Below are 14,540 nucleotides of genomic sequence, written 5' to 3'. Positions count from 1 at the left end.
TTGCCTACAGCTAATGTCTTTAGGAAAGCGGGAGAAATTAACAAATTCTAACACAAAAGTGGTCTCAAGGCAATATATACCCTCACACTAAGATTCCTAAGAATGACTGAGGTGCTGGCAGTCCTTTCCAGGAAATGGGATAGCAGAAGCTTCTGACAAGACCAAAAACCTGAACTTGTCATTTTTGATACTACAGTTGACTCCCCAAAAAAATGAGTCCTCCACAATACTTCCCCAGGCTCCCAGCTAATACCTAGAAGGCTTTGAGGCAGATGCTTCACCTTTGGACCCTAGCCTGCAATGCTCTGAACAAATGGGACTGAGGCTAGGGACACTTGCCACCTCACCTGCCACTATCTTAAGGGCACTGACACAAGCCCCACCCACTGATTTGGGACAGTTTATGGCAGTGAGATGGTCTAATGTGATTCATTTTGAGGAAGAGGTAGGACATAAATTCTTATTTTATTCCTTGTTATTCAGTATTTATTATCTAAAATGAATGGTACAAACCTTTGGCAACTTTTTTATTTTGTTGACGTACTGGCTGACTGCATTATAAGAGTGATAGTTTAAAGATCTAGTTAGGTACATGTTTGGGACCACCTAGAAAGAAAGAGTTGATGCTGACATTACACTATTGACCAGGTTAAATCCTCAGTGGCTAAGGAGTTTATTATTAAAATTTGAACTCATAAAAGTGCTTTTAAAAACATACACTCAGAATGGAAAAACTTTCTAACTATAGCTCAAAATCTAAAAAATATAAAATATAGAAAGTTAGATTGCACAAAAGTCAAACAAACACCTAGGCATCGTTAAAAAGCAAATTACAAATTGCAAAAAAAAAAAATGCAGCTCACATTCTCTCTTGGTTAGAAATAAACACTAACAAAAAAAGTGGACAGAAGGTATATGCAAAAGGTTTACAAAAGAAAAACAAATGTATCATCCTCACATATGACAAATGGCAGCAACATGTTGGAACTGCACTGAGAGATCATTTCTTTTTTTAAGTATGTGGGTACCAAAAAGGCCAACATGCTCAACAGTGGCTGTAGGAAATGGGCAGGTGCTCATGATGTTAATAAAAATCCAGCTCAGTATCCCACCATGGAAGGCAAGTTGGTACCACCTACCAAAATTCCAACACATGGACCATGTGACAATTTCTTGACTTTATCCTACATGTGTACTTACCCACTTACAAACTGACATGCACACAAAGTTATTTACTACAGCACTGTCTGTAACAACAAAAGATTGGGAACAACCCAACTGACAGCCACAGGGCTTAGCTTAAATAAGTCATGACACATCTCTACAAAAATATACCATGCTTTTGTTAAATAGTAAAATTATGTGCAAGGAGAAAAATCGTGCTAAGTGAACAGAAGCAAGGTGAATGAGAGTGTATGCAGTATTTTCCTGTGTAAAAAGGGGTAGAGACTCCTATTTTTTCATATCTGTAACTATTTCTGGAAGAATGGGATAACCTAGCAAGGGTGGCTCCCTACTGTGAGCAGGCAGGGAACAGAGTGGGTGGTGGTGCTGGGATAGACATTTTAAACCTGATTTTGAATTGCATTAAATATCACATTGTATTAAATGTTCGACATTTCCATTAGCCATTTTGAAAACTTTAGTACTTGAGTTGGAGAAATAATGAGTTCACTTTTATAGCCACTATTATGATTTTAGCAATTCTCTCCACCCTAGACCTCAGGGGCAGTCACCTCTCCAACAAGGAGAGGGTGAAAGTGGGCAACATGGACAGAAGGGGCAAAATATTAACACATCCACTTTGTGTGCTGGAACTCTGTGACAGCTCTTGTAACTGTTTGGAGGGTTCTTCTAAAGAGAACACTCCTAAAGAGGGTTTTATCTCCTGATCCCTGATCGCATTTCAGATGGAAATGCAGGCCAAGGTGGGAGATGAGAGGGGCAGAAAGAGGCAAAAGTGGCAGACAGGGAGGCTGGTGTACGGGCTTGCCCTGATCCACTCCAGCCCCTGGCAGAAGCCTGGAAGAGGTAGGGGCAGCTGCCCTCCAGAAGGCTGTTTCCAGAGCAGCTGCAGCATGGAGCTGGGTCAGGAGGCAGCACCAGAAGCACTTGGGGAGGAAGTAGGGGTTGGTGGAGGTGGAACCCAAAGGGCAGATGTGGAATGGTAGGCTCTGGAGGACTAGAGCAGACAATGGCCATCGTGGGGAATTGCTGAGACTCTGAGCCCTTGAGGACGGGATCTCTAGCTGGCTTACGTCTCCCTTCATGAAATACCAAGCATGACACTGAGCAGGGAGAGAAGGGAACTGCTCAGCACTCAGATGGCTAAAGTGAAGGTCTCAGCCACTTCAGTAGGGTTGCCTGGCCAAGTAACTTACCTTCTCAGACACTCAGCTGCATCTTGTCCTTTGGGTAACAAATCCCACACACTAAGCATTTTACATGTGTACCTCTTCACACAAATCCTACGAAAAGGAGCTCTCGATAGACTTTTTCTTAAGACAGGATCTCACTATGTAGTCCAGGCTGGCCTGAAACTCACAATCTTCCTGTCTCAGCCTTCTGAATGCTGGGATTATAGATGTGTGTCACCCTACCCAGCTGCCAACAGACCTATTTTTAGAATAGGAAATTGAGGCTCACAGGGCTTCCTGGTCATAATGTCAGACAATAGTAGAGTTGTAGTGACAACCCATATCTCTGAATCAGTTTGTTTTTATTTTTTTTTCTTTATAAGTTACTACACTGTGAAAAAAAAAAAAAACCAAACAAACCCCAAAATACATTAAACTATATGATTTCCAATCAGGTAGGTTCTACAAATACTAATTTCCCATGAAGATGGTTTCCAATCTACACCTAGATGAAAATGACTCATGCTTCCTTCACTCAGAAGTAGAGAAGATACCAGACGGCCTGATTGCTCTGTAACAAAATACAGTCACAAGGCACCTCTCTTATGATCTAGAGTATGATTGTAAAAATAAACAACTTCCACACTGGGGGCCAAGAGGGATCATTTATCAGGTTATGGCATCATTTCTGCGAGCCTGAGAACTCAAATGTGTATTTGTTTTTGTGATGTCTATGAGGCAATGCTAGTTCTTTCAGGTATTACAGTCAAAAGCACATTCTAATGGAATGAGTACAAAACGTAAGCCTTCAAGTGACGTCCAAGTGACCCTTCAAGTGACCCTTAGGATGAGACCTTTGAATCAAAGCTATAAAGAGGGATTTCTAACTCAGTTTTTAACCACTGGAATTTTTAAAATGTGTTAGAAATTGAAAGCTTCAGTAAGTAAAAAGAGACTGAAGACTAACTATATTACCAGTGTCAGCAATCATTACATTTTTTACAAAGCCAAAATGGTACCATGCAGCTTAGAAGATACCTAGGTCATGGACTTTCTCATTAATCTGTCAAAACTCCTATACTAAACAGTCTCAGATATCATAGGTATCTCTGATTATAGTGGACAGGTAACTGAAACTTCATCTCAATACTCAGTTTTACTCGCAACACAGACAAGTTACTGCATGTAAAGATTTAAAGGTAAATTCTATCAGTTGGTTCATTGAAAGTAAGAAAGGTTTTTACTAATGACATAAGATCATTGAACTTGACTACTTACCATCTACTTAATACTAAAAGAATATAATATTAATATTAGCACAGTTTGCCTATAACAAGCCTTACATAAATATTATCAAGAGGCTCAAGTGTGGTGATTAAGACTGTACAGTCATGACTTCTAATTGTTTCTTATAAATCTCTTCAGGTCAATAATTTTCCCAAATATTCAAACTACTTAAAGCTCATATGCTTTTACTTTTTTTTTTTTAAAGTCCACCTTTCTTATGGTTTCTCTCCCTAATTCTTCCTCTTCATCCCTGAATGATCTACAAATGTAGGTTTCTAAGAGATATTTTCCACTTATAAGGCAAAATGCATGCATTTTTTTAAAAAAAGCTCTGAAACATGCAAACATCTGAAATTTTAAAAAGAAAATGGATGCAACACGCAAACACAGAGCACCCCCAGTTAAGTATCAATCCAGAAACAACACCACCCCCAACCCACAAAACAGAGCGAAGCAAGCACACGCAGGGCACACTGTAACTACTACCAGCTACCCGCAAGCTGAATTGATATTTGCAAGTCTTGCTTTTGGGAGTTGGCTGAGTACCAGCATTTGCTGTCTACAAGACTTTCAACCCCATGGCAACAAAACAAAAATTCAGCAGGCAGTCCCAGCCATCGAGACTTCCCCCTTAAGCTTGACCGCCCCTCACCTGCTCCCTTTCTCTCCTCTCTCCCCAGAAGAAGGCACTTCACGGAAACGTCTGGGAAAGCCCTTGGACTTTATTTTGTTACACCCTCTAAATGGACAGAAAACAAAAGAGAACAGGTGTAGAAGACAGTATTTTCAATTGGCCACCTAGAGTTCTACACAAATGCCTTCCCTCCCCTTGAACACAGACATCCCTGTCATCAGGCCTTGGTTGGGGCATTTTCAAAAGAGGACGTCCACATGCAAAGGTGGCTGCTGTTAGGAAGGTCTCTGATGCTGAGGTAAGAGACAGGCACTTTGTTCTTCAAAGCCATCTTTGTGTAGTACGGGGCAGCATTATTCTGGTGTTGACAGAGACTGGGTTCCAACAATCATGACCTTCTCATTGAGATACCTGCTTTTTGACCTTGACATACTGACCTCGAAAACAGAGTGGTTCAAATACCATGGCCATAAACAGAACTTGGCAGGTTCTACTAGGCTAGTATCTAACATCTGGGCCTTTATCTGCCACAAATGGCTCTGAATTTGTTACCATTGGACAAATCTTGGGTTTTGTCTATTCCCCACAAATTCTTGTCACCTCTGGAAACTGTCCTGATTCACAATACAGACTGTGGAATACACAGCAGAAGCACCTCAGGGGAGCTGGGATAATAAGTGCTAAGTTTTTACTATATATGAAGTTCTACATTTACTTTCCCTTTAAAATTTAAATAACCGTAGCATCTGAGACATGGCTATAGACCTAAAAGATGTAATTTTGTCACACACAAACAATCGAAAGTATCAATTTAATCATATTTTGTCCCCTAAACCTGGCTATAGGATTGCACAGTGAAACAATTACTATTGTGCTACAAACTCTGTTGCTAACAGCAAAGACAAACTCCTAATATATGGGGTTTTTTGTTTGTTTGTTTTGTTTTGGGGAAGCTCTGTTGAATACTGCACAGTAATGTGAAGTCACATAGGTAGTCCCACTTTTGAGTCACTCCATTTTTTTTCCTTCTAGGAATGAGCATCCTCAAATTCCTGTTAGGTTTTTTTTTTTAACCCCCCTTCATAAAGCTTTCATTTATTTTGATAATTATTAGACTGCCATATTGGGTAAAAAGTGCTTGGCACAAGAACCAAAATTTAGAAAAGCCCAAACTTGGGAAGATGACTGAAAGGGGTGTCGGGGGAGGGAGAGGGGAAGGAGGGATGGCTGTAATTCAGAACTTCCTGTCTCCCTCTATTGAGAACATTCTGGAACTACACCGACTGCCCTCCCAACATCACGAATATGCTGTGTGGCTACGAACATTAATCTGAAGAAATCACGAGTGTGTTGGAATGTTTCTAGCAATTTTCATAAAAACTTGAAATTTGCAGCTTCCTAAAATATTTAGACTTTTTCTCAACCCTTAGCCCTACTCTGAATTCTGCCAGATTTACTCTTTCGGGAATTTTGGAGCAGAGCCGGCTATCTCTACAGTTTCTCCTCACACACAATCACAGGCGCTTCAAACTACCACCCGTAAACTGACAACACTTTGCTGAGAAGCAAATGCCATACGATCAATAACTAATATCTCAGCGATCAAGGGGTGACCTGAGCTCAGTCACCTTACCATCAACCCTGGGACAGAAGACACTGCATCCCGAGAAATGTCAAAGAAAGGGGGTGACCAAGAATAGTCTGGAGACATAGCAAGTTTCTCTTTCCTGAAAAGTGAGGTTGGTTCAAAGATGCATCCATCCACTACTTGCAAGCAGAATTGGTCCTGACTTTTAAGGACCGTGGAGCACGTGTAAATGGCAACCTTTAGCTGTGCATCCCATCCCTGCTTTTGTCTAATGACTGTGTGTTAGGCTGTTCCAAGAGCTTCGACTGGTATCTCAGAGCCAGCTCAACAGCAGGGGGCCGGTTACTATAACAACTGACAGCTCTCCTGAATTCTGAAAGGCCCCAGTAGCCATTTGGGAAACAGTTATTGAGCAAAATAAATAAATAAATAAATAAGTTGCCTGGGATCGTTGCTGCCACATGACTTAGATTTCCCTGAACAGTGGGATGGAGAAGAAGAAGGAAAAAAAAGTACCCACCTCCCACAACAGCTGGCAGCCTGAAAAGGCTCCCAACCCTCTCTATCCCCATTCCTTGTAGAATTGCAAAGCAAGACACTTTAACACCACAATGTCATAAACTCAAACTCTCAGAAACAAGCCATATTTTGGCATCACAAAATGTGCTTTAGTTCTCCCCACTGGGTTGACACATTGTCAGGTTTTGAGAGGCTGTGTGTTAATATTATTCCTAATGATTAAAAAAAAAGACAGTTTTGGAAACATGGCCACAGATACAAGTTTCAGAAAGAGATGAGTTACATGGGCAGTCACCAGTTTTACAAGAAAATTTAAAATGCCTGAAACACCGTTGGTCTAGTGAAAGATGTCTGAAGAAAGGATAAAGGTGATCCCGCAAAGCCACCAAAAATGATGACTTAGAAGTTCGGGTTTTTCTAGACTTAAGAATACTCTCATATGGATCTATCTTTTGATTCTCCTCCTTAGCACAAGGGGACACTGAGCAACTTGGGATGTAGAACCCCCTGGAGAACAGCCTGTGTAAGGCCATAAAAGTGGCCTTTGCTTTGCATGGAGGGAGGATGGTTTGAGGAGAGAGTATTTGTCCTTTTCTTTGTTCTGTAAAAAAAATACCACAGCACAAATATCCTCTCCTCTAAGTCCTCCCTGCTCCCACTCCTTTTCACTGTACCCTGACCCAGTCAAGTTCTTTGCAGAGCACACTGTTTCTCTTTATCACCACTGCATCCCAGGGGAGCACAAATTCGACCATCCCCAAGAGCAAGGAGGCCAGGGATGGTAGTAAGATTACACACAGGATGGTTGGCAAAAGGGGCCACAAGGTCAGCTCTGTCTAGCCCAACGGTGTCAAAAGGGAACCTAAGAACAATGTTCCCAGGTCGTCCAATTCACCAAGAGAACTCAGACAGCTGTGTTTAAGTCAGATGTTATTTTCAAAATAGTTCAAGAATTAAAAAACAACATGTCAGCTAAATAAAACTGACCTAGAGACCACTGGTTTATGGGATGACCTTTATTTACCTGTGTACTTCCTCCATGAGGATGTGTGCCCCTGCAAGGCAGGAATTCAGTCTCCTGGATGAATTTCCAGTGCTTGGCATAAACTAGATGTGTAAGAAGTGGTGAACGAATGAACGAAGGAAGGCGTTAAGTGGGCCAGCCATAAAAGGTCTTAGGTTAGAAATCCTAGGTGTGAGAAACTCCAAAACCTCCAAGGTGTTGATCCAACATAAGTCATTTCCTCTTCCGGACACTGTTTTCTCTTCTGGGACAAGGATATGCTACCTTCCCTATGACTTGCCTATCACTGAAGCTCCTTGAGGATTTAAAATGTATTACCTACTGAGTGTAGTGGTTCATGCCTGTAGTCCCAGCTACTCAAAAGACTGAGGCAGAAGGATTTTGAGTTCAAGAGCAGTCTTGGGAAACTTAGCAGGACCCCATCTCAAAACAGAATTAAAGAAAGGGCTGGGGATAAAGGTGTAGCTTAGTAGTAGAGTGGTTAGCATGAGAGGCCCTGGGTTCAACCAGGAGAATATCAAAAGAAAAAAAAAAAAAGAAAGAATGGGTACTTTGCATTAATTTAACCATTACTGGTGATTTTTATTGGCATGTTTCCCCTGATATCCCTTTGCAGTCACGTGTTTAGGAGAAAGCCACTCTTGTACATTGGTCTCCTTTGTGATTGCTGGGGCACAAGAAGGGACAACACCTAATCCAAACCCAGTCGCCAGCCAGCAAGTGTGGAAGTGTAGACCGCAGGAGCAGATGGCTCTAGAGTGCGTGCTTGCTCACAGCTGCTCCATGTCATTGTCACTACTGTGAGAATACAGGAGGACCTGCGTTCCAGTGAGGCACATGTGGTCAGTCATCCCTCGAGCACGAGTGGCGTGTTGCCACGTGTCCACACTTGAGTTCCGCGTGCATCTGTTTGTTTGCCTGAGCCTCCATTGTGCTAACACAAGCCCCACACATTTGCGGTTTGCATTCCTTACACTGTCTCCCACTGAACACTCAGGGAAGAGAAAACTTGCAATGTCAACAAAACTCACTTGTTTTCATGAACAGCATTCTTAATGAGGAAGCACCAACACATGGCAAAATTTCTGAAAAATGTAGAGATGGGACTCAGAGTAAAAGAGCGAAACTTTTTGCTATTTGTCTGTGTGGCTAAATTGGTGTTGACTGAATTTGTCACACTATTTACTCATGCAGTCAAGAGGGACATGAATTTATCAGATAAGAGCAAGACATCTTTCTAATATCAAACTTTAGCATGTCATGTCACAATTTTGACTTAAAGAGTTTCCAGTGCTCTGGTGCAGAATCTGTGTAGTTAGCTCAGATTTCTCTGAATCTGAGAAGCAAAGTGGCTTTATTCTTCTAAGCTAGAATTATGGTCAACAAGATACTAACTTTAACATCAAGGAAACAGCTGGAACTAGACAGACTGAACTAGCTGGATTAGTAAGCATCAAAATCTTCTCAAAGTAATGAGAAGTGAGCGGATATCTCATTATTCAGCTTCCAGAAAATACAGTTGGTTCCTGATGTTATCTTCCAAATGACTTTAGAAAGTTCAAACCACAGTTTGCATTCTATCTGGCCTTCCAAGCAAGTAGACCACTAATGTGAGATGGTCCAGTTGAGGTATATCCTTTGCAGTGTCTTTTTGACATGAAAACATATACTACAAAAGCAGAATGTGTAAAGGAAGTAAATGCATCCCACCTGGGCTTGCTACTGTCATGGTTAAGGCAGTGGGATATGAAGTCACATTGGCTGGCCTCCAACCCCAGGTTAACCAAAGATCAATATTGTGACTTGGGCATATCACCTTATCTTACTAAGCCTGAGTTTTCTGATCTGCATAATAAATACAATACTACTAATTACTCCTTGAGATTTACATGCCAATTAGGTAGGGATGCATAAACTGTTCAACACTTGCCTGTGATGGAGAATATTCAACGAAAGGTTTCTGGCTATACAGGCCTTAAGATATACAAAGTCATCTTGGGGGTGAGACTGCTTGCCATAGAGATGAGAGCTCCCGTCAAGGCAACTCTGCAGGATTCCAGAAGAAAAAAACCAATTTAAAATATCATTTCAGGCACACTAATGCCTTGGTCATAGTAACTAAACTCTCTAAGAGCACACCTTGTTAAACAAGTGTACACCCGAGCACACTGATTGCACACCAGGCACATAGTTCCTCTCCCTGCATCTACCTCAAATTATGCAAAGCAAAAAAAAAAAAGAAAAAAACCTTCCCCAAATTTCCCTCTTCTCTCTGAGTGGCAGCTGCTGCACTGCTCCACGTCTTTTCAGGAACATTACTGTCAGATAAACAATAGGCGGGGGCACTCAGGTCTTGGATGCACTTTCTAACTATTAATTCAGAAGGTCAAAATGGCACACTCCAAACTACTCGATTGATTTCTTCTTTATCTTCAAGAACTCTGAACTACTGTTAATTGCTCTGAATCATAGGCAATAGCTCTGAACCACAACATGGATTGCAATAATTATAGTACCTTTAAGGGACATAACAGGGTACCATTTACAAAAGGAGGCAGGCTGTAACTGTTAGCTGATTTCATCCCACCATCCTGCCTTTTGTCCACGATCACTTCGTATGCATTTCTTCCTAGCTTGATAGCAACTTCTGCATTGTTACAGATTCTGGCTTTTCCATCGCAGCAAGGCAGAATTTTGCAAGGACCAAGAGAAGTGTAGTATCCTACCTGTAACATCAGCTAAATATACTAGAATGAAATATCTCTCTACAGACCCCTATTGCCAGGTAGCTCAAATAGTCCCCGGTGCGACTCTGCATCTGAGATCTGTATCCCTACTTTTAACTCTGGGCCAAATCTGAAGTAAAGAGACAGATGACCGGCCTCCAAGGTGGTTCTTTCTAGGAAACATATGCTGACAATGGTCCTAAATATCTAAGGACGCTCATGACAATGCTTCATGGACACCTGTCTGCTCCCCTCCCACAATCGTGTATCATTGAGGGACCATCTGTGGTTGGGGTGAGTGAATGGAAGGTTCCACTTCAGTGCAAGCAGTTGACAGCTGGATGCCTCTCAAATTCTCTATCCCTACTGCAGAAATTTGGGAGAGGTGTTCCAGGAAGAGGACAAACAGTAGAGGAGGACTTCCTGGCCCCGTCACACTTCACATGGGTAAGAAATGAACTCCTGTCTGCTGTTAGACCTCTGGCCTGCTGCAGCTACCGCTGCTAACTTCAAATAAGGCTAGCCAGTGGGCTGCAAGGTGGTTTCCCTGGGTGCAGGTGGGGACTGGGATCCAGTCTTTAACCTGGTTACTCAGGGATGTCCTCCTCTGGAATTGCCTTTAGCCACTTTAGGAGCATCGTCCAAACCCCAATTTCATTAACTTTACTGTTACTCTTGCCTTTTTTGCCCCAGAGTGGTTCTGCTCAGTTGGTTAACCTACATTTATACTATATTTAGCTCGAAGCCGATGACTTTTAGCTATTTCTAGGATACTCTGCACAATGGAACACTCAAAAGAATGAACTCTGGAAGGAGATTCCAAAGGTTCTTTTCAAGTACTTTTTAAAAATTTATCATTTTATTAATATATATTCTACAGTGGAATACATTGTGATATTTATGTATGTGTTTTAAAATACATCTTAGTTTTGTTTTATGCCACAGAAACTGCATATGGGTACAATGTGATGATATCTCAGGAGCAACATTTATTTAGATCTGTACCATTGACTTTTTTCATTAAAAGCTTCTTTCTAATGTTCGAGAATGAAAAATACTGAAACAGTCCATCTATATATGAATACAAAATAATGCACTGTACTGGATGCTGGTGAATATTAGGAGCATGGAGATAGAGATTAAGTAATGGGGGTTGATTTAATTAAAGCATGATATATACAGGCCAAAGACCAAGGTAAAACCCCCTTGGACCATCAATATTCACTTAAAAAAAATGAAGGGCAGGAAAGAAAAATAGATCTTCTCCAGAGAGTGGGTACCAGCGAGAGGAGACGGGCATAAGAAAAGGGGGAATAAAGTTGAGTATGGAGGATGTGCTTTGTATCCATATATGAAAACAGAAGAATGGAACCTGTTACAATTGTTCTAAGAAGGGGGAAAGGGGAGAAAGATAGAGGGGGTAAGTCTAACTGAGATATATTGTAAGCACATATGTAAACATTGCAATGTATCCCCCTGTACAACTATTACATGCTAATAATTTATTTAAAAAACTCTGCTTTATAGGCACACCAGGACCCATAGTTACATTTCTGTCTTTCTCTAAGGTCAAATCTATGCATGCAGATATATACAGCAAATGTCTGGACATTTGTTATCTGCCAGGCACGGGGACAGGCAGTTCCCACAGCTGACACTGAACGTCACTTGAACTCAAAGGCACATTTCTTAACTATTTTACAGATGAGGGAACTGAGGCTGGTGAATGACTCTCTGCCTAAGGCAGTTCTGCTCAACCTGCTTTCCACTGGCACCTCCCCTAAGGCCCCTTTCAGACCATTTTTTTTTCCCAGTCAAGAGTCCCATATAATTTTACTACCACTAATACACAGCATATCTGTGTGTATACAGTATGTGTGCATTACACACAGAATGAACACATTTTTTCACCTTCCCAGAGCTAGTTTTCACCCTTTGGAGTTGTCAGGTGGAAAGTGGGAGAAGTTGGCTTTAATTATAGACCTACCTGTGTTCCTCCTTAACCACTGCACAGTAGTGATACTCTTGGACCTTACAGTCTTGCACCTTCTGCTCCTTCAGTGCCTTTCACTCATCCTCAGGGCAAGGCACCTACCCCTTCTGGTGGCACCGATGCCTTCCTGATCTGGCCCCTGCTGTCCCACACTCTGCTCCCACATGCTGCTTATGATACAGAACCACATATACGGGCCAGGTTTTCTCTCTCCAGCCTCATCCTCCTCCCCTGGCTCATACTTGCCTGGCTGTCAGATCTTCCAGGGAGATTTACCTGATCTCAACCTCCCTCCCAAACTGGACTGAAGCTCAACTTGGGCTTACCCTTCTCCAAACACTCTCTGAACTCTACTATAGTTACTCAAGTCTCTCCCAGTGCACCGTGAGGGCCAAAGGACTTTATCCCTGAGTTACCAAGCCCAACGGTGTATGGCAGGGACATACAATGCATAAATAGTAGAAAGCTACATATCCATGCAACAGTATGAATACCTTTATCATTTCATAAAACACAGTACACTTAGCTGAACCATCTAAACTAGCTGCCTTTTGAGGGCTTGGATGGTTCTTTGGGAATCCACCTCAAGCCAGCTTTAAGTCCATGGTTTTGTTAGCAATGACACTGACCTCTCCTCTAGGTTATAGAGGTAAACATTAAGACCTAAGCCTAACAAGCATATTCTGTTCCACTGGCCACCAGAAGACTCTGCGGATGGATCAATGACCTAAGTCAGTTTTAAGAGACACTACCTTAGCCAGGTGCCAGTGGCTCACACCTATAATCCTAGCTACTTGGGAGTCAGAGATCAGGAGGATCATGATTCAAAGCCAACCCAGGAAACCAGTTCAAGAGATCCTATCTCAAGAAAACCCACCACAAAAAAGGGCTGGTGGAATGGCTCAAAGTGTAGGCCCTGAGTTTAAGCCCTAGTACTGAAAAAAATAAACAAAAACCCAAAAAGATCCCATCTTGAGGCTTAACTGGAATTCTTAAAGAAAATCTCTTTTCATTGGGCTAGAGAAATCTAAATCTAAGATGGGCCAGAGGTCACTACATGGGAGCAGTCAAAGGGCCTGCCTTAGAGAGGACCACACAGATAGCAGATGCCAGAGGCAGCAAGAAAACCAGAAAGATCACACCAGTCAAGCCCTCACATGCTGTTCCATCTTTTGGTCCAGCCAGGCCTGATGATGCCCCTGAAATGTTCAATTCCATGAATCAACACACTTTTGTTTTTTGTCTTTAAAGTAGCTTGAAGTGGATTTTTGTCAACTGTAAGAGAAAAGGGTTCTGACCAACACCATGGATGAGAATATTATACACTGCCTGCTCACAATTACTATAAAACAAGTATTAGTCATCTTTCCCTTCCCTGATCAAAAAAGCAGGCCAAAGAAAGGGCACAGTGACAGTGCCTACCACATAGATTTGTAAGAACCACATGAAATTGTGTCACCCAACTACCATTTTGGCGGCACTCAAAATGGACCCACAAATACAAGCAAGCTCTAACATCATCATGCATTGGGAGACAGGTGGAGAGACGGAATTCAGAGACCTTCTGAATTTTTTCACTTCTTGATGAACCCATTAAACTCTGCATTATCAGTAACTCCAAGCAGAATGGTAGAGGGGGTGAATTCAAGTATGATATTTGATACATTGCAAGAACCTTTGTAAATGCCACAATGTACGCCTACCCAGCACAACAATTAAAAAAAAAAAAACCAAAAATAAACCAAACAAACAGAAAAACCAACTTCAAGCAAACACATAACCCAGAATACTAGCCACAAAGGATCAAATCTTGGTTGTGACAGAGACTGCTGCCATAAAGAGCTGGTGTAAACTGTGGTGCGAGGCCTGCCACTGAGGATACAACCCAGGAGAATCTGATCTGCCTTTTGATCTACTTATGTCAAGTTTGTTTGCCAATCATCCACTCTTACTGCCTGAAAAGGCAGAAGAGAGCACTGCTGTTTTAGCTTCGAAACTGCACTGCCAAAGGGACTCACACGTCTCCTCTGCATTTGCCAATTCTCTGTGTGAGCTCCCCCGTACTTCCTTCTTTCACATTAATAAAGAGAAAAAACACTGGACAGTAAAAAAGGTCCTTGTCCCTTCTCATGCTTAGCCAACTTATCCATCCTAAAATTAATCCAATTTTATTTTCTTTGCTCTGTAAGAGTTTTCTCTTTCACACTTATTTTGTGCTATTGGCATTAAGAGTTTGGTAAAAGCTCAAATCCAGACTTTCTGGATGAAGGCCCTTGCTCTGGCTACTTTAGTTCAAGTTTTAGAAAAAAACACATATCATTATAAAAATATCTTAGACATGCACTATTAATATATTTTCCATTTGGACTTACTGAGTTTTTCGGAAACATGAACAGTAGTCACTTCCTCAAG

The 14,540-nt window shown here is 41.7% G+C and overlaps 1 protein-coding gene across 3 annotated transcripts in view; it reads right to left on the bottom strand.

The window, feature by feature from the left end:
* Window positions 1-14,540, bottom strand: part of Ptprg (protein tyrosine phosphatase receptor type G) — a 658,629-nt gene that overhangs the window by 61,600 nt on the left and 582,489 nt on the right. For 2 of the 3 annotated variants that reach the window (XM_074044097.1, XM_074044096.1), the window contains exon 14: window positions 4,297-4,383. The exons of the other annotated variant lie outside the window; for it this stretch is intronic. In XM_074044097.1, the coding sequence (XP_073900198.1) occupies window positions 4,297-4,383 (87 nt within the window). The remainder of the gene's footprint in view (window positions 1-4,296; window positions 4,384-14,540) is intronic. 3 annotated transcript variants of the gene reach the window in all.

The sequence above is a fragment of the Castor canadensis genome, chromosome 10 (assembly GCF_047511655.1).
Source record: "Castor canadensis chromosome 10, mCasCan1.hap1v2, whole genome shotgun sequence".
NCBI lineage: Eukaryota > Metazoa > Chordata > Mammalia > Rodentia > Castoridae > Castor > Castor canadensis.
Note: the sequence above shows the minus strand (reverse complement) of the source record. Positions and strands in the feature narration are given on the sequence as shown.